The sequence below is a fragment of the Vidua macroura genome, chromosome 23 (genome assembly GCF_024509145.1).
Source record: "Vidua macroura isolate BioBank_ID:100142 chromosome 23, ASM2450914v1, whole genome shotgun sequence".
In the NCBI taxonomy this organism is placed as follows: Eukaryota; Metazoa; Chordata; class Aves; order Passeriformes; family Viduidae; genus Vidua; species Vidua macroura.
The window spans coordinates 1,522,918-1,546,308 of NC_071593.1; the positions used below are offsets into that span (position 1 = coordinate 1,522,918).

Sequence of the window (23,391 nt, forward strand, 5' to 3'; positions counted from 1 at the left end):
TTCTCCTGGGGGAATTTTGCCTTCATCAGTTTTATTTGCTTTTCTCATCAGGGCACTGAGTCATATGTTTAGGGCTGCCATGGCCTTCACCAGGGTGATGTGGCTGGCTGGGTCTGTCTCTGTCCTGGGGTCTGCACTGTCCCTCTTGGTGGCCAGGACCTTCTGCCGGTGCCTCTCCTCCTGCCGCTTCTTCTTCTCCAACCGCTGCTGCTCCTTCCTTTGCTTCTTGGCTACCTGAAAGGGAAGGATGAAAATACAAAGTTCAAACCACATGTGCTCTGCTCAGCTGGGGAAAAGTAATAAGAGACAAGCAGATACCAAGGCAGCTGCCAGAGGACATTTCTAACTATTTATGAGGACTTTATTGCGAGTTGTTTTGGGAAGAGTGCTGCATGTCACCAGGAAATATTTGTGGCACAGCAGTCACAGCTGCAGCAGTGACAAAATGCAGTGAGCAGAAGCTCTTTTTAACTCAAAGGAGAAGAGAGTTGCTGAGTAAGCAATGCTAAGGCATCCTCCAATCATTGAAGGGTGCTCACCTTGCTGCCAAACCACTCACACACCTTTGGGTTTCTGCTGGCTCGGTTTTCTTCCCTGGATCCAGCTTGTCCCTTGTTGTTCTCTGCTTCACCTTGATGCAAGCTCTGATTTCCAAAGATTCTTGAACCAGTTCCATTCTCTTCCCACAGTGTCCTGCTGCAGGATTTTTGCTCCCTGCCCAGGGGCTCCTGCTGCTCCTCTGTACCTGCCAACACCAGGTTTTCCTCAGACATGCTCTACCCAGGAGCTATTGCACTGTCAGCCAATTCTTTTTCCCAGAAGTCCTGGGTTTTTTTTTGAAATTGGATTGAAGTTGCCCTCACTAACAACCTTCCTGAGCAGAGAAGGCTGAGGTGGCAGCACACAAACCCCACCTCTCCTGCTACTGTCCCCAACACCAACATCCCAGTCACCCAAAGCCCCAGGTGACAAACTGTGCACTCACCCATTCCTTCCCCTTCCTTCACCTGCAAGATGGCAAATATTGCAGATTCCACGTTGTAGTCCTCCACCTCCAGAATGTGGCTTACTAAATCCATGTCCTGTCCACAAGAGGGGAAGGAGAATGCTGAAGAAGTTAAAATCTCTGACCTACACACACTTAACAACACCTGTACCACTGAGAGGGGGCTGCTGCTTTTATGATCATTCAGCTGGTCTGTGCTTCGTTTCTGAAAGGGTGAGGGGGAAAACCTTAAATTCCTGAAGCTATCAGGAAAAAAAGGAATATGCTTTTTTCAGTGTAAGCTTCCCTCTTGGCCCTTTCTGTTCTATGCACCTGCACAGTGCCAACAGCCAAGAATCACAAATTATCCAGTTATCTGGGATCATCAATACCCTCAAAGGATTTCAGAACTTACAGGATTTTGTTTCCAAGTGAATTTTTATGAGAGCCTCAAGACAAACCTTTCAAAATTATCAGGCATCCACAAAAAAGTTGGTATTTCACCTGCATCTAAGGGTTGATTCTAGGATGAGATGCACCCTGATTGATGGCCATGGTACTCAAATTTGTACAAGGTGAGTGTTTTTTAGAATTATTCCCAGAACTGCTTGCATGTATCAAGGTTTGAACATTAAGCCCAGAAAGGCTCCTCAATACTTACTGAACACCCAGTTGCACTGCACACTTTTTGTACAGCATCTTCCATATCCACGTCAGTCTCATCTTCAGAGTTGCCCTTCTGTGGCTTCACTTCCTCTGCCTTATTCGAATCGTTCTTGCAAAGCATCTGAAGAATTGCAAGCCCAGCAAATCACACAAGCATGCAATCCATAAAAGTCAGACATCCTAACAATAGTAATTATCATGGCACACTTTTCTCGGGAACATCCCGTGTCAAACCACCTTGGAAACTGTGTAACTTCCAACTGTGTAGCTTCCCACATCTCCTGCACTGCTGAACAAACTCCAGTGTACTGCAACATCATGAATCACACTAAATGAGCTTTTAAACGGAATCTTTTTAATACAATGCCACACCTCAGCTGTGTGCAGAGAACCTCAAGCACAGCACAATTACTCCTCAAAAAAAAAAAAATTTAAAAAAAGAGATATGAAGAAGACAACTACATCCAGCTGTTGCATTTCCAGCTCTTTCCTCCCTTCCCTTTGTTTTTCCATTTGAGGTGCATGATTATATCGTTTAGATGAGGTTGCTTCCAGATAGCCAACATCACAGCATCAGCTTTGAATTAATTTCCAGCCCAGAGGCTGAAATCCTCCTTCACAGCCCCTCCCGAGAGAGCCAGCAGCATGAGCTACAACCCCAGGGCTTTGCTCTCCCAGCACGGCACGGAGACCCAGCTCTTCCCTCCATCCCAAACGAGAATGGAAATCAACTGGCAGCATTCCTCAGCTGTGTGTGTCACCCACAGCTGGCTCATTCCATCACAACCGACCTCCATCCGAAGGTAAGCCGGAGCTTCCGAGTCATCGCTGAGCCTCCTGACGCTGTCGTAGTGCTCCCCGTACCTGTAGGCGATGTGCAGCTCCCGGGCATCGCTCCTGTCTGTGCCCCGGATCTCAACAAAAGAAACAAACTGCAAATGAGCATTTGGAATCGGCTTCAGCGTCCGATTTTTCAGAGTATTCATTTTTGCAGCGATGGCAAACACCGGGAAGGAAGCAAGTACGTGGTTGCTGGAGCATTTGAAAGAGGAAGAGAAGAAGGTATGAAAGCCAGATGTAAAATACCGGGCAGTTACATCAGAACAAACAAAACGTGGAATGAAAATATTTTTGTGGAAAGCTCAGAACTATTTCCAGAACTTTCCACAGGAGCTATCAGTTTTCTGATCATCTTCCCAGAACCAACTTCAGCAAGAGCTCCCAGGGAATGTACCATGTCATTTTACTCTCAAATATGAGCGAAGAGAGGCCATTCAAGTGAGAGCAACACTGGAAATAGTCACTCAGAGTAAATTTTGATTTGCAGCTGGGACAAGACACTGTTTTAACAGCATCCCAAGCAGCTGTGTTTTGTTTTTAAAAGAAAGCAAATCCATGAAAACGTATTAACTCCATTCAGGAGCACTGTTAACAACCAAATGTTGCTTTGCTTTGTCAGCACCAAGTTACAGCAATTTCCACAGAAAATTCCTGCTCTGGGTATTATCTGTACTGATGTGAGAATAGTTCCTACCCTGATTATCAGTGTCTCAAACTATTAGATAAGAGCTACACAGCATTCCAGCTCCTGCCAGGAATGCAGAAAATCCCACTGCACTTGCAGACCAACTTGGCTTGACCTGCCAGCTCAAGTTCACCCGACAGCTCTCCAGACGTCAGCAAGCAAAGGACCAGAACTCCTTGCTTTAGGGCTCCAGAGTTTCCCAACCCTTTTACGTCTGTGAACTGCCTTATCTCAGCTCCCAGACCACACACCAAGCCACCTTTCAGCCGTGTCTGTGGTCTGTGCTGCACTAATGACTTCAGGTTTTCCAACAAATAATTCTCCATTAATCTATTTTACACTTGCTCACCTTCAGGTTCCAAGTCAACACTTGGTTATACTTAACTCCTGCTTTCTACTCTATTAAATTATTCCACTGCTGAAACTTGGTAAAATTTATTTTAAACATTTCTCCTCTGCCAGAGCTAGAATAGGTATCTAACAAATCCCAAAGCTCCTGAAAGATTTGAAAATTAGCCAATTTAGCTCTCAATAGAGAAGACTCTTTCCACTCTGGAGTGGGCCCAGAGGAGGCCACCTAACTGATTTAGAGGGATGGAGCATCTCTCCCATGAGGAAAGGCGGGGAGAATTGGGATTGTTCAGCCTGGAGAAGAGATGGGTGACCTAACAGTGACCTTCCAGTGCCTGAAGAAGGCAACAAGAAGGATGGAGAGAGACTGTGGGCAAGGGCCTGGCGTGCCATGACAAGGGGAAATGGCTTCCACTGCCAGAGGGCAGGGTTAGATGGAATATTGGGAAGGAATTGTTCCCTGTGAGGTGGGCAGGCCCTGGCACAGGGCTGTGGCTGCCCCTGGATCCCTGGCAGTGCCCACGGCCAGGCTGGACATTGGGGCTTGGAGCCACCTGGGATAGTGGAAGATGTCCCTGCCCATGGCAGGGGTGGCACTGGATGAGCTTTAAGCTCCCTCCCAAGCGTAACCAACCTGGGATTCTCTGATTCTATGAATATACTGAAACTGGTAAGTAAATTAGGGCTGTAGATTAAAAACAGAGGGGGAAAAAAGCCAGCCTGTTATCCAAAAAGCCAAAAAAATAACCTACAAATCTCAGCTAACTTGAGTCTACAGTGGGACTCCATGATTTTAAAGTTTTTTTCCAACTTTAAGAATTCTGTAATTTACAGTCATTATCAAAAAAGTTAAGGGGTGTTCAAAGACCAAAAAATTCCATGCAGAGATGTCCACCTGCAAAGTGCTTTTCATGATGTTACAATTAGTCACAGTTCTCCTAACTCACACCATTCTCAAGGGCCTGAGACAACCCTTCACAAACAACACTGCTCAGGAAAGACAGAACCTCATCACAAGCTCTGTATTGACACCCTGACATGGTCAATGAGAGCAGATGAAAGAATCAAGGTTTTCAAAAGGACATCAAAACCTCAGTAAGTGATAACACTGAGGAACAACACATGAAAACCACCCCTGTGACCTCCCCTGCAGGTACTTCACCCACCTGTCCCTCTGCCCATGGCTGCCCATAAATGAGAGTTTAAACTTGTTTGAGTTCAGGAATTCACGTGAGGCTGCTTTAAATGTATTTAAGACGTTACTGACAGCTTTCATCTCGTTTTTTATCTTTATTGCCCTGTTTAATCTATATACTTCATTGGTTCTGACTGTAAATAGAGGCCAAAACCAATCCTAACTAGAATACAGGTTCTCACTTGCTCAATGACCAGGCTGACTGAGCCTGGACCCATTCCACTTGCCATGGAAAAACAACAATAAAGAGAAAACGAGGGACCTGATGGATTACTTGTTTCAGTGCCCCTTTGTCAGAGGAAACCACACCACACAGTTCTTTCCAGGAGCTGATTAAACACCACTTTAAGGTTTTAAAATTTATTTAAAATTTATTTTAAAACCTCGTTTCTCTCTCTGTCAGAAACCTTGGCATTCCACATCCCATGCAGAATTGATGGAGCTTCACTCCAACACAGTGAAGCTATACCTTCATTTCCACCTTCCTGAATCTTATTGTACAGGTTTCCTTAAGCCTAGCTCAAACTCCAGGGGGCTGTGCAGGCCTTCAAAAGGACTCACCAGGTTGGAGAGATGAGCAGGGAAGAACTGCCTGAAGTTCAACAAGGGCAGATGCAGGTCCTGCCCTGGGGAGGAACAACCCCAAGTACCAGCACAGGCGAGGTGACCTGCTGGAGCATCTCTGCAGGAAGGACCTGGGGGTCCCATGGTCAGTGAGCTGTCCTGGAGCCAGCAGAGTGTCCTGGGGGCCAAGAGGCCCTGGGGTGCACTGGGAGGAGCACTGGCAGCAGGTCAGGGAGTGACCCTGCCCCTTTGCCCAGCCCTGGAGTGCTGTGTCCAGCCCTGGGCTCCTCAGGACAGGGGAACAGGGAGCTCCTGGAGCAGGGTCAGCGAAGGCTGCAAGAGATCAGGAAGGGCCTGGAGCATCTCTCTGCCCAGAAAAGGCTGAGGAAGCTGGGGCTGGGAGACAGGACCAGATGATCCAGTGTGGTCCCCTCCAACCTGACCCATTCTGGGATTCCTATCAGAAAACTCAGCTCAAATGCAGTCTGATCTTCAGGAGACAGAGCATGGCACTGAAGGTCATAGCTTAAAACCCAAGTAAAACATGTTGCTCTGTCCCCACATACCCATCTCTCATGCACTCACTGTTTTCTTTCCTGCCCTCTCCTCCTAGCCAAAATCTCAAGTGTTCCCCCTCTTCAAATACCAAGCACAGCTCTGCACCATGCCCAGATCATTGCAGCTACTGCTTTTTTTAATAAATCAGGAATTTTCCACATTATTCATATCCCTCAGGCAAAAATTAGGCAAAAATGTAGAAGCTTTGTGTCTCACCTGCCACAGAGGAGTGTTGAGCTGATGAATAACCACATTCATTTGATTGTTCCTTGCAAAGGCCACAATAGCATCATTGCCAGCAAAAGTACCAGGCTTGGCCAAATTGGCAACTAAAGGAAAAAACATTCACAGGAGTTGAAACCTAATTTCTGATACTTCCAAAAGCAGTGCAAGGGTAACGAGGGGTGAGATTTCAACATGAGCCCAAGAAATTCTGGAAGGGAAATCCCACCTTTGAAACAGTGACTGCTGAGGCAAGAATTTGGCTGCAACATGAGGTAATGCATTTGAATGACCACAGAAATCTCTTTAAAAGGCACTACACCCTGAGACAAAGCAAGGCCACTGGCTCTGTTAGCTCAGAAGGAGGAGTGCCATGTACTGCATGACCAAACTACTTTCATGCATCATCTCCATGGTACCTGGCACATCAAAGGCTATATTTGTCCCTGGCTTGGATCTTCCCCTTGCTTCCCAGGAGGAAATACTGAGTGACAAGGAGAAAGAAACCCCAAGAAATCAGCCACTTACCAAAACAGCCACATACCCACCAGTATTCAAGGAGAACGAGACAATTTTTCTTCAGTTCCTTTTGAAAACACCTAATTTTTACCCCTTGCCTTTTTGGTCTCCCTTTTCTCCAAGTTCCTCCTAAATTTTAATAATTTCTGGGACAAATTCAATGCAGATTAAACAGTTCAGCTTCCCACAGTATTGCAACAGCCATAAACGTAAAGTCCCTGTTTCTAAAAACTAGAGAGGAGCCCTAAGGTATTTCTGGGATGAGGACCTGGTTAGTAAGGAGCCGCTTTAAGGAGACACAAAGACACCTCCCAGGACGTCCCACGGAGCCCATACCATGTTTGTCAAAGGGCACATCATCCTCCACGAAGGGCTCGAAGTCCCCGCGCTGCCTCACCATGAACTGCACGGTCTCCTGGCGGTGCCGCAGGTGGTTCCGGGAGTGCCCCTCCAGCTGGTCCCCCAGGGCCCGGAACAAGCAGTTGCTGCGGAGGGAAATGAGGAGTGCATGTGTCTGAGGCAGCACAAGGAATACAGGTCACAGGGAGAGGGGCTGTGCTCCTTCTGCCCAGTTCAGCAATGCACAGCAGCGCTCACTCCCTGTGCTTTGAATTTCCTGCTCGCTCCCTGTGCCTTGAATGGTTGCTGCTGCTGGAACGGCTCCGTTTGAGCGATCGTGTCACGGTAAAACTGCTGGGCCAAACTGTCCCACACTGACACCAGACAAGGGACATAAAGCAATGAAAGACAAACAAATGCCCCACGGAGCAACTTCTCAGCAGGAACGTTTACTACCTTTTCACCTTCTAGAAAAGAAGGGAGTGAAAGTATTCCATAAGAATATTTATGGACCTTCCTATGCTCAGTTCCACTGGACACTGGAGCCTTGGCCCTGTGAGAAATAGGTGCTCACTTTTCATAAATTTAGAAAGGTTTATTAAACCTTATAAAAAATACAACAGAAGAGTGAATAGAGAAAATGTTATGGCACTGAGTGCAAAGGATTTTCTCCACCATGTGCTCACCCACACAATGGGCATTTCACCTTTTAACCCTTTAGCTCCCCCCCCCCCCCCCCAAAGTTCTGTCCATCAACTGTGCTGTCCAGTGGTGGAGGTCACTTCCTCAAATCTTGATTGCAGGTCAGATGTCACCATAGTAACAAGCCGACCCTCCCAAATATCCCAACTCCAGCTGTCCCTTGATAACAACTCAGAGGGCAAAAAAATATTTTTTTCTTAACCTATATACATGATATTTGTCTGTTAATTGTGAGAGTCAATCATCGCATTACTCATCTATCACAGCCCCCTGGGCACCAGGGCTGGGACTGGCCGAGCCGTCGGGCCCTATAGAACGGCAGAGAACCCTGAAGAGGGGAAATCCTCACCCCTGCGGAGCAGAGGGCCCACTTCAACCGGGAGGGGAAAATCCTCGGCCCCCGGGGACACGGGCTCCCCACCCCGGGATGGATGAAAGGCCTCGACCCCGGGGACACGGGCTCACATCACCCGGCGAGGAGGAAGCCCTCAGCCTTCAGGGCTGGATGTCCGGAGAATCCCCGGGGTTTGCTGGGGACACCGGTCGCGGCGCTCACCCATCTCCCGGCACTTCTCGCAGCTTGAGGCCGAGGGCCCGGAGCTGCCCGGCGAGGCCGCCGCTGTTGCCCGGAGCGGAGCCCTTGGCCGGTCCGGCGGGGGAATGCCGGGGCCGCCGGCGCTTCCTGGCGGCGCTGGCGCTGGCGCTGGGCCGGGCCTTGCCCGCCTGTTTGCGGGACATCCCCGCCGGGGCCCCGCGCCTGCGGCACCGGCCGCGTCACGTGACCGCCGCACCGGGCGCGTCTCACGTGACCGCCGCACCGGGACGGGGTCACGTGAGCGCGCGCCCGCCCGGGGGATCCTCCCGGAGGAGGAGGAAAGGGAGAGGGGGAAAATGAGGCTGCCGATGGGAAAGCGGGAGCGGCGAACGGAAGAACGGCGCAGCCAAGCGCCGGGAGCGGCGTGCCCGCGGGGAAAGGCTGGGGAGGCTGCGGAAAGCAGCGCCACAAATCATGTTGTACCAAAAGCTGCCGGATTCCGGCTAATTGGCCTCTACTGCTAATTGCACTCCCCCCCGCCCAAGAGCATTTCCCTGCCCGGCACAGCTCCCGGCTGTGCTGCCCGGCACAGCTCCCGGCCCTGGCCTCATGGGTGGGTGCTTTCTGCTGCTGCTCTGCACCGGGACACGCCGCCCCAGACCGTGTCTGCTCAGCCCCAAATCATCGCTGCTCGGCCCCAAATCAGCGCTGCTCAGCCCCAAATCAGCGTTGCTCAGCCCCAAATCATCGCTGCTCAGCCCCAAATCATCGCTGCTCAGCCCCAAATCATCGCTGCTCGGCCCCAAGTCAGCGCTGCTCAGCCCCAAATCAGCGCTGCGAAATGAACTCGCAGCAAATCAGGGAGGCGAGCAGATGGACTACCCGCGAGGTGGCACCAGGAGAACAGGGCTGACAGCAGCGGCAGGGCAGGAGCTGAGCTCAGACAGCAGTGATTAATTAAATGTGCTAAGTGTAATAAACTGAACTTCCGCGTCTTGCTTCCTCTAGCACTGAGGGAGACGCCTCACAGGATGCTGGAAAAGGGGCACAGTAGGATGGGTGATTTGTCTGGAGCAGCGCTCTTGGGGAGGATTTCCTGCCATCCTCTTGCTCTTTGGCTATTCCGCTTGTCCCACAGGAACCAGTTAAAGGAACCACCCGGCAGCAGCACCCACCAGGGCATCGCTGTGCCCGTGGCTCTGGTTTCCTCTGCTGGTATCGTGACAGAAACTGCCCGATGCTGTCAGAACTGCTGCACATCGGCCGAGTCCACAGGAGGCCAAGATGAGCAGAGGGATGGAGCACCTCTCCCATGAGGGAAGGCTGGGAGAACTGGGATTGTTCAGCTTGGAGAAAAGAAGGCTCCAGCATGACGTAATTGCAGCTTTTCAGTGCCTTTCTCTTGGGGAGCTGACAAGAAAGATGGAGGGAGACTGTGGAAAAAGGCTGGAGTGCCAGGACAAGGGGGAATGGCTTCCACTGCCAGGGGGCAGAGATAGATGGGATATTGGGAAGAAATGCTTCCCTGGGAGGGTGGGGAGACCCTGGCTGCCCAGAGCAGCTGTGGCTGCCCCTGGATCCCTGGCAGTGCCCAAGGCCAGGCTGGACAGGGCTTGGAGCACCCTGGGACAGTGGAAGGTGGCCCTGGCCCTGGCACGGGGGGCACTGGATGAGTTTTAAGGTTCCTTCCAGCCCACACCAATCTGGGATTCTGGGATTCTATGAATTTCTAATTCCTAGCTCCGAAGGCACATCCAAACAGCTTTGTGAGGAACACTAACAGAACAGTCCCAGGAATACACTAAGAGGCTTCACATCACAGGGATTTTTAAGTTGCATATCCTTTTTCTGTTCCTCTTGTGCAGAGTCAGGGCAACCTGAAGCACAGTTCAGCACAGGGAGAAGCTCACAGGAGTATCCCCAGTATCTTCTGGGATGTTTGGCTTCTGGCACATGAGGATTTTTACTAGGAATGACACAACTGTTCTTTTATATCTATTTCCTGCTATAAACAATTCCATACAAAGCATTTCATAGAAACACATTTTGTTATGCAAACACACTAAAATCGGGAAAACAGCGTGAGTACATAAACTGATTGCAAATGATTAATGAGGCAGTAATTAGCCAGAGGAGCATTAATGGGCAGATAAGCACAAGGCATATGCCAGCCAGGGAGCATCACTCGTGACACCAGAGACAAAGCGGAGCCGGAATCAGGGCTTGGCTGAAAACTTTGTCAGTGGAGGACAACAAAAAACTATTTTTCCAGCACAAAAGACAAAAGACACAGACAAGTCACCCCCATCCACTGGTAGAACACAGAGTAGTTAGACATGAAGCATAGATTCATCCCAACTAGTTTTCACCTTTTTCTGTTAGGAGTGTAGTTGTCCCTCTTCGCGTCTGTTCCAACTTCCAACATCTGCAAGGTATTTTTATATTGTTCTAGTAATTAGGAATCAGGCAATTTAAAGACATTTCCATTTTGGACATGGGAACTGACAGAGCAAATTTGAAGCTTCTAAACTATTGTAATAGTGGCAAGTCTGTTTTCTACTTTCCCGGATCTTTTTAGCAGCATGAACTTGCTGACAAAGAGTTATATGAAATGCAAAAGAATATTTTCTTTTTAAAGATAAATGAGTCTTGCAGTTCACCAACCTACTTCCAGACATTCCCGCACTTTGATACCAGCTTCTGCAACAGAGAGATATTCAGGCTCCTAAAATTTGGGGTCATCCAAAAGTCCATCAAGCACCACCACATGCCACATCAGCAGAAACGCAGCAGTGCTCAGGCACTTTGACGAAGTTTGCTTACGACAAACCTTCTATTTCTCAGCAAATAAGAACAAGTTCTTCTCACCTCATCCCCTTCCAGCGAGTTCATGAGATTAGAGCCTTCCTGAACTCCCTGCTCTCCTCATCTCCAGTTGTTTCATTTCTTTCTGCTGCTCCTCTCCGGGAGGGAGGGGCTGGGACTTGGCGGTACAGGCAGTGTGAGCATTCAGGAGCACTTGAGGCTACCAGTGTGGTACTGTGTGTCTTCTGCTGCTAACATTGACCTCATCTGGCTTTTTGGGATTAGTGATTCTTCCCTTCCTTCTTTCATTCCTTCCTTCCATGGGATTCTTGCTGAGAAACCATCTGTATTTTACTCCTCAAATAAAAAGGCAGAAAGCAATTAGAGACTGAGGGATTTTGTTCAGTTATTTTTTTCAGATGAGATGAATATTCACAAAATCACTCAAGAAGGGCATTCCCAAGTGCATGAGGTTGCTTGGTGAACAAACAAAGAAGATGGTCCCACCATCTAGGACACTGGTCTTGCTTTTAGTTTCCTGATCTCTCTCATGGACTCTCAGAGACCCTGTGTGGGCCTCAGTCATGCTTCAGTTTGTACTGGAAACCTTCTGAAGACTAAAACAAACAGGACAAAAGAGTTATCCTAGGCTGAAAAAAGAGATAACCTAGGATAAAACAGCTAATAACAATTGGACATTCAACAGTCAAATTAATAATTTCAATCTCGTTCTTCACTTGGTGCTGTAGGGTAGTAAGTATTTCTAAACCAAGAGCAAACTTCCTACCCAGAGAGCCCAAAACTGGTGATACATATGCTTTAATCAAAGGACTGCATTCAGCACAGCAATGTCAGAAACAGGCCTGTCACTGTCTAGCACAGCACTGTTTGGAGAACAATGAAATTGCTTTCATCTAAGAGAGTTCTAATTTAATAATAATGGCAGTGTCTGGCTGTCAGAGTGGTCTGCTAATGCCACAGAGTCTGCTTCCGGACAGGAATTGCCCACTGATATTATCAGTCGTTGTAAACTGTCTTGGCTGGGAAGTCAATCATTAACTCTGGTCCCCATGTCATAAAAACATCATATTGTAAGATCATGACTCGCTTAAGGCTCTCACTAATCAATCAGGCATATAACAGGAATACAGCAACACATAAAAGGAGCCAGAGGCTCGGGAAATCCTTCAGCTAAGCGGAGACAAGCTGCACCGAGGTTTATCTCCATGGAGAAATCCACTGACAAGCCAAACAAGGAAAACGGACTGTCAGCTCCTGGAGTACTGCAGGCTGAAGCAGACAGTGCAGCGCCCGTGGCAGGAGGTGCTGCAGAAATGAGCAGAGCAGGATCTGTAACACAAAACTCAGAACGTGAGAAAAGAGTGGGATTCACTGAAGAGTGTACTGAAGAAATGGAGAGGCCTTCAGGAACAGAGAGAGACAGTCTTGCTGCCTTTAAACCAGCAGTTTTGGAACGAGACTCTCCAAACTCAAGGCCACTTGCTGTGCTAACGGACACAAACTCTCCCAAAACGAGCACGTTGGAACTGAACCATCAGTGCTCAGACACAGCTACCCTGGATATGGACTGCATGATCTGCTTCAACAAGTACAGCATCTACAGAGTCCCAAAGCTCCTGGACTGCCAGCACACCTTCTGTGCCGTCTGCCTCAAGCTGATCCTCAGGAAAGAGGAGAACACCTGGACAATCACCTGCCCTCTTTGCAGAAAACCCACCTTTGTGTCAGGAGGGCTCATCCGCACACTCCAGAATAAAGAAGACATCCTGGAGCGCTTGGAGAACCTTGATTCAAACCCTGAGGTGTACATCTGTGCCATGGGGCTGGACGGCAACAACTGGACTCAGAGCGGCCAGGACATTTTGAACACAGAGGAAAACAGCCCAGCACACAGCAGCCTGGCTGTGCAGAGACTCCTGCTGCTTGGGGTGATCCTCGCCATGCTCATCCTCCCCTTTATGTACTCAGGGAGGGTGAAATGGGTCATTTGTCTCCTGCTTACTTTGGGGTTGCTCATGTCTATAGTGCTTTGCTGCACTCCTAAATTCCACTGCAGGTGCAAGAAGGACTCCCCTGCCTCCTGTGACAAGGAGATCCACGTTGTTACTGTTGCTTGAAACAGTTAACCTGCCTGTCCCAGAGCTCAGGGACTGGGCCAACCTGCACACTGGGCACACCAGTGAATTTTGGACTTAAAAACAATCTCTCAGAGAATAAATTCAACGGTTGGCTGAGCTGGCTCAATGCCAATGCACACTGTTGTTAAATCTCATTACTGGAAACAAAATGAACTATTTATATGTTGATATTTATGTGTTTTCACTTTTTTTTTTTTTAAAGTAACTGTGTTGGTTTGCTTTTGCCATTTTGTTCATGTCTTTGTCCCCTCCTGATCAGCCCTGCAGGATGTTATCTGGAACACCTGGGAGGTGATGTCCTGCAAAACCCCAGGGTTGCTGTTCCCACTCTGAACACATGGACACCTTTCCTTGGGACACTGTGGGAAATAAGGCTGCTGAATCAGGGAGTGGGTGTTTGGAAGAGAGTTGTTTTAACCCAAATTATCATCTTAATCCCTGGCAGCGATGGGAAAAGGGGATGTCAGTTGATGCTATTTGAAGTTACACACAAAAGTGGAGAGGAAGAGGTAAAATCAACACTCCTGATCTTGAGTTTGTGGTTTGCAAAGGGCAAGGCTCAAAAACCTCATGACCCTCCAAATTCCCCACATTATTTAGCACAGAAATAGTTCCTCTCACCTGAATTCCTTTATCTGGCAACCTGCAGGACCTCTCTTCTTCACCCCTTTTACACTGCCCTTGAAGATGCTCACAATGGTAAACAGAAATCCATTGACTGCTGCGCCACACCACATGTGATATTTTTAAATGGAATGTCTCCATTAAATTCAAATAATATGAACTGCTCATTGACTTCTTTGTTTCAATTCCTCATGGACAATTAATGTCAAAACAATTCCTAGTTTCCTTATTGACAGGAATTGCAGCTGAGAAAGTGTATTAGGGAGTCTGCAGAGCTGAGTTGGTGAGTAAAGCAAAGCAGTAAAGTGTTGGAGTATTCCTTCATTTAAAAAAATACTTAGTTGCTAAGAAAATACCCTGAAACCAAACTAAAATTAAACTGAGGAAAAAAATAGATTTCTCTAGTTAAACTGCATGTTTGAATGTGTCAAGGATCTCAAGAGACCTTGGATCAGGTAAATATTTGTGCTCGATAAGCATGGAAACTGATGTCCTGCAGTTGTTCAGTATATAAATACACAGAGTGTCTCACAGCAGATAAAACAAATTAGACTAAGAGGGTAGGAGCTCTTGTGCAGCTAAAGTCTTGGAAAACACAGGTTTGCTTTCTGCCAGGAACGGGAGCCTTTAGGGGATATAAATCCTTTGGATTTTCTCATCTCTTTGGGCAGCAACAGGCTTACTGCAGAATACATATGACATTTGCTAATAACCAACCAGAAAAAAGCTTTCCAGTTGGGAAAAAAGGCAGGTAGCTTTAAACCCAAATATTATATTGTTCCAAATATAAAAACTGGACCAGATATTTAGATGCACTGAAAATAATTTCAGAAACACTTGGCAAGTCTTAAAGCTCACAGACAATATTCCAGTCGAGTTCCCTTCACCAACACCAGTGGGTGACTGGTACTGTAAAGGTCTGTAACAAATGAATTAATATTGGCCTGAACATATCACTCACAAGGGATCCTGCCAGCCCATGTATGTTTTCAGCACATGGGTGTGAAGAAATGAAAACAGAATTAACATGGTCAGTGAAATCTGTTATTATGCTTCACTCTGCCCTTCCAAAATAATTGTTTTATTAGACTACTTTCTACAAAAGGTCAAGAGGAAAGGGCAGCATACAGAGAAGTGTGATTTCCAGGGCGAGACTGGCCCTCTGAAAGAATCCTTATGGATCCATTGAGTTATAGTTTCCTCTCATAGTGCAGCACCTTCCAAGTTTTCCTTCAGCAGTTCCACTGAAATGTTTGGCAGCCTGAGAGTCACTAACACCCAGGTGATTCAGAGTTCACAGATGCTGGTGGCATTCATGAGGCTCTGGAACCTGGTATCTTCTGAACAGATTCCCATCTGACAAGATAATTAGGCTCAATAACCATGCAAAACTTTGAAGCAGCAATTAAGTTTATAGAGAAAAGGCTAATGGGATTATATTTCTATTCCAAAATGTAAAGGATTTGCTTGTACTCAAGTTTAATTCATGCTGGTAATTTTGTTAAGAACGTGTCAGCTCGGTAGTCCCATGCCCTGCTTACCTTACCTGGCTAGCTCCTGATTTTGGATAGTGACTGGGTAATACACTGTGGCCTGAGAGAGAGGAAATTATAATGAGAAATGGGGCTAGGCAGCATCCCCTCATCCCTCGCCATCCCCTCAGGTGCTCCCGGGGTCAGCTCGGTCTGTTGGAGCATGGTACTGACAGCACCAAGATGGTGGGTTTGATCCCTTCTGTGGGCCATTCACTTCATGATCACGTCATGATCACTGCGGGTCCCTTCCAATTCAGAGTATGCTGTGGTCCCCTCAGTGCCCTCCATCCCCTCAGCCCAGCGCAGCTCCCGCCCTCCCCGCGCACTTGGCCGCGCCGATGGCGCAGTGCCGGCGGGCAGGCCGGGCTGGGCAGGAAGGGGCGGGCGCTGGCGGCGGTAGTCGGTGCTCGGTTCCCGGCTCGCGGTGCTCGGTTCCCGGTGCTCGGTACTCGGCCGGGCCGGCGGCAGGTCGGGGCCGCGCCGGGCCGGGCGGGTGGGAGAGGGGCTGAGCGGGGGCAGCACCGCGGGCTGAGGGGCGAGCGGGCGGGACCGTCCCCTCAGGCCGCTCCCGTGCTCTGGCCGCTGCTTCCCTCCCCTCAGCGTGGCCAGAAGCGCCGCTTTCCGTAAATAAATGCCTGGGATGGATCGGCAGAGACTTCAGACGTGAAGGACTTGTGGTAAACGTGAACACGGGCAGCTGTGGCGGTGTCCGCCCTCACAGCTTCCCCAGCTAAGGTGCTGCCATCACGCTTCTCCATGTACTGTTCCCTCTCCGCAGCTTTGCTCACTTCACTGTGAGGACATCGCTTCTCAGCCGCTGCTGTGCAAACTTTAACTGAATTAAACACGCTCACTTTTCCAACTCCTATGCTTTGGGCTTGTCCATGTCCCTGTCCCTCCGAGCTCTGATCACTGTGGCCCACCCATAACGCATTTATGTGTTCTTGCATTGAGACAGAACTGAATTAACGGCATTCCGTATTTATACCTCGTATCTACAGATTAAAAGCACCTCTGGAGCCATGTGCAGGTCCCCAGAAAATCTCTTTTGCCCAAATGTTTCCACAGTCACAGCGTTGTGTGTGATGTGTTGGGCTGTGCTGTTCCCGCTGTGCCTTACACGGAACTCTTTGGTCAGCCCCGTCTGAATAATTACCAACAATCGCTCCTCTGAAGTTAATGAGATGCCTCATTAACTTTGGGAGGTTGTGGAGATGATGGTTTGGTTGCCTTTAGCCGTTGTCACAGTTTAGTGCAAACACAATGCCAGCCTGTCTCTGTTTCCTCTTTCAGCTGCAGGGAACTTGTGTATCGTACAGCTTTAAAACCCCAAAGGAATTATCTTTCTGCTTTCCAAACAGGATTGTGTTATCTGCTGTATAAAATACATCATTTCTCAGGAAAACAAAGGGCTTTGTTTGACAGTTCAGATTATGACAATGCTGTTGATTGCCGAACTACATTGTTCGAGGCAGGGATCGGAATTCCAGTGCCATGAGATGTAAAAACTTTTGGAATAAATAACTAACTTTTGGAATATGTTTTTAACTCTCAATTCCCTCATCTTGGATTTGTGGCAAAACTTCTTGGCCCGAGTTTTCTTTAGTAAATCACACACTGCCCTTTTTTTACACTGTATGTCTGAAAATCCCAAGTCCATTGTTTCCTACATGTTTATAAGGAAAAGGATACCTGTGTAGAGAGAAGTACATTGATCTGAACATCTTCCAAGCAAAGCCTCCCAGAAACTTTCTCTGAGTATTTTAGCTGCTCAGCACTCTGAATTGTTTGTTGCATGCCAGGAGCCACTGTGGTGTTGCTCCATTATTGCTCCATGTTTTATGTTATTAGGAAATTAGGTTAAACAGTTGTACTGCTCATGGATCTTTTTAAGCTGCTTCACTTTTCATATGAGCGCAAGTTAAGAAATCAATAAATCTGTCAGGGAAGGGGGTTTTATTTTCAGTGCTGTCTCCCATAATGTGTCCAGAGGTTAGCAGACATGACAAATAATTGTAAAATTATTGAAACTTTAGCGTTAGATTATTCCTGGGAAAATTGGTCTGGAAGTTTGGATGTTTAAGGTTTCTGAGTGGGAAGGCAGGACAGACATCTTTCTTAAAGGACCATGACAGATGGCATGCAGATAATAAATTCTCTTTAAAAAGAGCAGCTCCTGTTGCAGTTTTTTCTTTTAGGGCTCTAAAATGATCCATAGATGGTCTGCATCCCCTGGGAGTCACTTGTAGTGTGATGGGCTCCTAATTGCTATTTAGCTAGGGTGTGGAAGAAAGGAAACATTTTCATTTAAACTATAAAGTGAAATGGGTGATTAGAAACTGATTGGATCTCAAGGTAGTAGAAATTTCAGGTGATGGAAGTGAGCCTTGGACCAGGTTGTTACCCAGGTTGAATTTGATATGAGCTGTTGTCACCTCTTCCTGAGTTCTCAGTTTGCTGCTGGCACCATCAGGAGAGCAGCTGGAAGCCCATCACTTGAAAGTGTGCACATCTACACTCTAAAAAATAATAGCTTGCCCCAGCTCACGATCCGTGTGGTGCAGGGATCTTATTTCTAGGAAAAGACCAGTGGCAGGTTGTGTAGAAGCAAAGCACAGCAATGACCATGGGACACATCAAAGTCCTTCTCAGAGGCTGCAGCTGGACTCAACTTTCCTAATGCTGTCAGCAAAACAAACAGGAGCAATTTGAGCTGAGGATGAAGGAGAAAAATTATTTCACAGGCAGCTGTACTGGTCCCTGCACCAGAGGCATAGCTTTTATTTTCATATTATTTTTGCAGTAAATGTGGGACTGATAGGCCTGAATGGAGCCCAGTCCCAAAGGGAACTTGTCCTTTTGCATCCCAAAGGGAACTTGTCCTTTTGCAGGTTGGAATATTTATGATCACCTAATGTTGTGCAAAACGTTTGAGAACTGGTGAACTGTTCTTCTGTGTCCTGTTCCTGTATCCTCTTTGGTCACAGCAGTGTGTCAAAGGCAATTTGTCTCATTGCTTCCTGGTTTCCAACTGTTTGCTGTTGTTTTTTTTCTGCTGCTTTTTCCTCCTTGAACTTGCAGGTGAAAATGGCTGCGGAGGAGAAGTGGAAAGGCTGGGCTTCGAAACAGCAAAAGGAGGCTGAGCACGGCGGGGAGAGGGAGCCGGGTGTGCTCCTGGGCCGGCAGCTGGCTGAACCCGGGAGATTCGCGTACGCGGCGCTGTGCGGCACATCCCTCGCCTGGCTGTTCCCTGAAAACGAGCAGAGGTACAAGTGGAGCAAGGCCTGGACAGGCCAGGTGGATTTTGGGCGGTGGCTCAGCCAGAGCTGGTATCAGACTCCGTGCGGGGTCTTCTGAAGCTGGGGGAGTGGAAGATCCTTTCTGTCTTGCACCTGTAAGGCTTTTACAATTCAGCACAAAACACATCTGTTAACACTGCAGACATCAAAGCATGTTCTGAAGCAAGGTCTAGTCCCACTCAGATTGTTTCCTTGTTTATTTAGCTAGTTTGTTTAGCAATTCACCTTCTTCTGACCCCTGATGTTTTGATTTTTGTGTGACTCAATGTTTGAAACCAAGGACTGCTCAAAGTTTCCAAAAATACCCAGTTGTGGAGCCTTGAAATACCCACTTGTGAAGCCTTAACTGCTTCTGTTGCCTTACAGCTCCTTCAGGACAGAATTCATCAAGGGCTTTGTGAAGTGGCTGGACCTGCCTGATGCTGTCTTACCTGCCATGACAGCCTTTGCTGATGGCTTAGGAGGTGAGGGCACAGAAACTTTCACTGAAATTTTGCGGAAGGATCCCATCTTGAAAGAAAATCCACTTCTCATCACCCAGGTAAGTCCATGTGCTCTCCTCGCCCTTGTTTGTTTGCAAAAGAGGTTTGTCATATCTGTCTGTTTGCAGCTGAAGCGCTGTTTGTGCAGTCAGGGAAATAAAATCAATATTTCTGTTAGGCATTTATTTATAAGCAGCTATGGGGGGACTGGCAGTCTATCCATAAAGACCTCATGGAAAGGATGATTGTGAAGCATGGTCACTGTCTGCTGAGTTGTGTCTTTGATGGTTTCACTCTACAGAACAGAGAACTGACAAAGTTTTTACTTAGATTGTGTTACTGCAGTGGTCTCTGTTCATACACATGTTGTACAGATTTTAGTGACATCCTGAACACAGTAGACATGATTTTCACTTGTTTGAAAGCCCCTTCACTATATATGTATCACAAACCACCTCCACATACATGCTCCAAGGAGCACAATTTCCAAAATCTTCTTCCCAGACTACATATTGACCAGAAGGAAATTATTATGACTTTATTTTCTTCCACTGAGGAAGTGAAACTGGGACTGCTCCATAATGTTCTGCGGTAAAAGCTGATGGGAAGATAAAAGAGATGAAGCATTTTGGCAGCGTTTGCTTTTGCTGGGGAAGATCTTTTCTCATCCAACCTCATGTTATGCCATGCAGGGTGAAGAGAGCGTTAGGCTGCTGCTGGTGCCGCACAGAAGGTTGGCACTGTCACCCTGTGCCGGACACCCTGCCTACACCCAGTGCTCTGGTATGGACTGATTAAGGGCTATCACACACTCACCTTGAGCAATGGCCTGGCAGAACAGCAGATGTGAGAACTTGGCTGTGTTAGGGGAGATAAGAGAGTAGTGAACTTCTCTGGTCACGTTGACCGGCTCCCATTTCTTCAGCCACCTTTTCCTGTCTCCTGTCAGTCCATGAAATGCCTCAGAGGATCTGCTCCTGGTCCAAATGTTCCAGTGCCCAAAGTCCTACAATAGTACAAGGACAGCAACAAAGATCTTAATGATTTAGAGCAGATCTTCTAAAATAAAAGTGGCTCTTTGGATGCTGTTTCCTCAAATTCAATACATCCACACTCATTATTTCTGCCTTGATGTGCTTCCTGCATTGTTTCCCTCATTCTCTCTGCCTCAGGATGGATTCTCTGCATTGAGGCAGGTTTTCCTGCATTGCTGCTGAGTTTATTAAGGGTGAAATTTAGCTTGTGCTTGCTCTGAGCTTATGCTGCGTGAGGGCTCCATGTGCTTGTACAAAAGTGGCTCTGGATCAGCGGGAGCACACGGGATTTTGCCCTGACATGAAACTGAGGATATCCCCTGGATTTTGGTGGAATACAGGAACCATAGACAACTTTGATCAGTTGAAAGCGAAGATGAGGAAAAACTATCAGTCTAATCCCACAGCAGCAATCCCTTACATAGTCATCTGCATGTGGGCAAGATGATTGATTTTGTCAGAGGAGAGGCAGAATGAAAGACTTCAGTAGAGCAAGGCAGCAGAGGTGTGCCTGGAAAAAAACACCGGTGTGTGGCAAACATCAACAATAAGCTGAGATCAGCTTTTTCCTTCTTACCTGGAAATAAACAAGCTACGGGACAAAGCTTTATGAATTATTGATCTTTTGCTTTATGGTTCTAGTGCTCCTTTGTATTCAGCTGCTGCTGATGCAGTATTTACTGTTTATTAAGTATCTGCTTTAATTGCTCAGCGTGTTCAGTGGGAAGGTCTTGCTGGCACTAATGCTGCATTTTTGGAAGGCTCTTCATGTCAAAGGAGCTGAAGAGATGATCCATAAAGTCAGGAGATTAGATGTGAGCTCACCATTGATTCAATGAACATCTGAGGATTATGGATTGTTATCTTTGTGTCTTTTGTGTCATTGCAGATGACTAACACAGGCAGATGGTGGTAACTGAATCCTTTAAAGACAGTAGTCATACAGGCAATGGGTGTGGTATGAGAAGACAATGTAATAAAAGAGGTGTAGAAGCTGTGATAGGTAATTAGACATTGAAAATTCTTATTATGAATATGTTTTTTGCTCTCAACATATTTAGAATGCCCATTTTCCAGTGGTTTCCTACCCACATTGACTGTAATGTGGATTTGGGGCTCTCTGTTGTTAAGGAAATGGGTTTTGAATTTGCATCATCTCAGAAAATGCTGGCAAAGACTGAATAAAGACTCCCTTCTTTTGTAAGGCTTCTCAGTCATATGGGTGGTTGTCTTGTCATGGAGTTTTCATGGAGATTCAAAACACTGACTTCAGAATAAGGTTGCAATATAACAACTGCTGCTTAGGAAGGAAAACAAACCCGTTGTGAACTAATCACTGCTGGTTGGATTCCAGCTGCCTGCATGTGCAGGATGTGCACAGCCGAAACTGCAGCTTAAATTTGAGTGTACTAACTGGCATGGATGCCATAAAAACAGTTTTTGCAGTTTATCACCTGTTTACCTACGTGCATCCCTGACCTTTTGAAAGGCATGTGTGTACATGCAGATTTATTTGGGGTGGTTTGATACGAGGTGCCACAGGTGATACTGGGCAGACAGGACAGGACCTGAGTCACAGCCCCGGCTCCCTGAGCCTCAATCAGGGAGAGTTTATTGCCCACAAATCATCACCTCTTCCAGAGGCTGCTTATGTCAGTCTGTGGAAAATTGTGGCAATAAGCTTCACCTTATTCTAGACTCGAGGCCCTTTGCTTGGTCAGCTTTTTGCTCAAGGCTCCCAACCCTGCGCCTTCTGCTGGGCTTTGACACCTCTGTGCCAACTCTTCCCCCAGAAATGCACCCAGAGAGGTGGTGATGGTGCCCACATAGTTCATCCCTGGGCACTCCCAGTACTCAGGCTTTGGGAAACCAGTTACATCCCTCCCTCTGTACTGGTGTCTCCAATTCCCACACCCCACCAGCCAGCCTGGGGAGCAGTCTGCAGTTTGTCCCTCTCCTGGTTGGTTCAGGATGGTTTGTTCTGCATTCTGCACTTCTCATGGGTAGGACTCTCAGGTTAGAGACATTTTTACTACACAAACTGTGCTTGGGAGCTTACAGGACTAATAATCATAAACTCTTTGGCAGCCTCCTACATATTTGGCTGCATTTTTTGTGTTCCCAGAGGGCTGAAAGGATTCTGTGTAAAATTCAGCTGTGCCGTGTTTGTGTGTAGGAGAGGAAAGCAGCTCAACTGAGCTGGTGCTTAATGTAGTCACATAAAGAGCTTAGAATTTGTCCAGTGGCAATAAAAGAGGAGAACACAGTTGTAAAAACACTGGTCTCTTTTTCATAGATTTATCCATAGAAACCATCTATTGAATTGACTTGTTTTTCCCTTTTTTATGGTAAAGAGCCAACACAGAAGTCAAGTCCCTCAATCTTGACAGACGGCCATAAATTCTGAGTTTTTTAACTCACTTAATCCAAAAGAACTAGATGCCAGTTCAGCCTTACTGCCTAAAGCTGTGAATTCCCAGAATGCCAAAGAAAATAGGGGCCATTAGAGGAACATTCAAACCTGTTAGTGATGTTGCATATGTGACTGTAGGGAGCAGAAGGCATTAGAGTGGGAGGATTAGAGCCCTGCTCCTCAAAACTTTGAAGTCTGGTGTAAGATCAGGATCATAACAAAATAACAAAAAATGTGGGATGCCTTAGCATGTACCAAGCATTATCTGCTTCTGTCCAGCCCTTTGTACTGGCCTTCAGAGAATTTTGGATTGGTTTTGCTCTGTGCTGCCTCACTGAATTGTAAATTTCTGCTTCCCTCTTATGAACTGAGCTGCCACAGTAATTCAATCAATCTGATGGATTTTATGCCTCCATTTTGATCCCTCCAGACCTACATCATCAATTTAAAATTGAATATTCTTTTTTTTTTTTTTTTTTCTCTTTAGGACCTTTTATCATTCTCTCTTCAAGATGGTAAGTTTACTTTTTCTTTGTAAAAATAATACAGTTGATTTTACATCTGATACTTTGAAGTACTCAAAGAGGTACTATCCTATTTCACCTCAGCTTCCTCTCTGGCAAAAGCTGCACACTCCTTCCCTGCATCCCCTCAGGAAAAACAACTCTTTTTTTAGGAATGGTTAATAATACCCACTGAAAATTGAAGAGCTCTTCACCTCCTTACCTTCACACAGCATATATTGGCAAGCAGATGTAAATGATGGTGGAGTGGGGTGGTTTTTCTCCAATGTTTCCAGGGAATCAGGTGATCTCTTCCTTTAGGAAGGCAGTAAAGCTATTATGAAAATCTCAGCCTAAAATATTTTCTGCTGGTTGC

At 47.0% G+C, this 23,391-nt stretch overlaps 3 protein-coding genes and 1 long non-coding RNA gene across 11 annotated transcripts in view; 2 read left to right on the top strand and 2 right to left on the bottom strand.

Moving 5' to 3' along the window:
- OTUD3 (OTU deubiquitinase 3) lies at positions 1 to 8,405 on the bottom strand. Of its 4 annotated transcripts, none has more exons than XM_053997474.1 (8): positions 8,183 to 8,404; positions 6,922 to 7,070; positions 6,061 to 6,173; positions 2,443 to 2,565; positions 1,647 to 1,772; positions 986 to 1,082; positions 540 to 745; positions 1 to 234 (listed from the first exon to the last, which is right to left on the bottom strand). In XM_053997474.1, the coding sequence occupies exons 1-8, from the start codon at positions 8,362 to 8,364 to the stop codon at positions 61 to 63; spliced, it is 1,170 nt and encodes a 389-aa protein (XP_053853449.1). In that variant the 5' UTR covers positions 8,365 to 8,404; the 3' UTR covers positions 1 to 60. The 4 variants fall into 4 exon arrangements, with proteins under 4 accessions (XP_053853449.1, XP_053853450.1, XP_053853453.1 ...); XM_053997475.1 differs by having other exon boundaries at positions 564 to 745; positions 8,183 to 8,402; XM_053997478.1 differs by having other exon boundaries at positions 146 to 234; positions 564 to 745; positions 1,008 to 1,082; positions 8,183 to 8,403.
- A 1,740-nt stretch (positions 8,406 to 10,145) lies between these two features.
- LOC128818283 (uncharacterized) lies at positions 10,146 to 15,804 on the bottom strand. Of its 2 annotated transcripts, none has more exons than XR_008440430.1 (3): positions 15,611 to 15,804; positions 15,296 to 15,342; positions 10,146 to 11,323 (listed from the first exon to the last, which is right to left on the bottom strand). It is a non-coding gene; the product is annotated as an uncharacterized LOC128818283 (long non-coding RNA). The 2 variants fall into 2 exon arrangements; XR_008440431.1 differs by having other exon boundaries at positions 15,291 to 15,342.
- RNF186 (ring finger protein 186) lies at positions 11,831 to 14,007 on the top strand. Its single transcript, XM_053997479.1, has one exon. The coding sequence runs from the start codon at positions 12,193 to 12,195 to the stop codon at positions 13,102 to 13,104; it is 912 nt and encodes a 303-aa protein (XP_053853454.1). The 5' UTR covers positions 11,831 to 12,192; the 3' UTR covers positions 13,105 to 14,007.
- TMCO4 (transmembrane and coiled-coil domains 4) overlaps positions 15,304 to 23,391 on the top strand; it is a 39,974-nt gene continuing 31,886 nt past the window's right edge. Inside the window, exons 1-4 of one of the 4 annotated variants that reach the window (XM_053997470.1) lie at positions 15,304 to 15,752; positions 18,366 to 18,550; positions 18,950 to 19,124; positions 23,000 to 23,027. In XM_053997470.1, the coding sequence (XP_053853445.1) occupies positions 15,363 to 15,752; positions 18,366 to 18,550; positions 18,950 to 19,124; positions 23,000 to 23,027 (778 nt within the window). In that variant the 5' untranslated portion in view covers positions 15,304 to 15,362. Of the gene's footprint in view, positions 15,753 to 15,810; positions 16,020 to 18,365; positions 18,551 to 18,949; positions 19,125 to 22,999; positions 23,028 to 23,391 lie in introns of those variants that run through there. The other 3 variants (XM_053997468.1, XM_053997471.1, XM_053997469.1) reach the window with 3 other exon arrangements.

Coding starts and splice junctions, on each gene's coding strand:
- OTUD3 (XM_053997474.1), bottom strand. CDS start 8,364: ATGTCCCGCAAACAGGCGGGCAAGGCCCGGCCCAGCGCCAGCGCCAGC. Junction 7,071..8,182: donor CGAGAAGTGCCGGGAGATGG/GTGAGCGCCGCG, acceptor TTCCCTCCGCAG/CAACTGCTTGTTCCGGGCCC. Junction 746..985: donor GAAGGAAGGGGAAGGAATGG/GTGAGTGCACAG, acceptor TGGTGTTGGCAG/GTACAGAGGAGCAGCAGGAG.
- RNF186 (XM_053997479.1), top strand. CDS start 12,193: ATGGAGAAATCCACTGACAAGCCAAACAAGGAAAACGGACTGTCAGCT.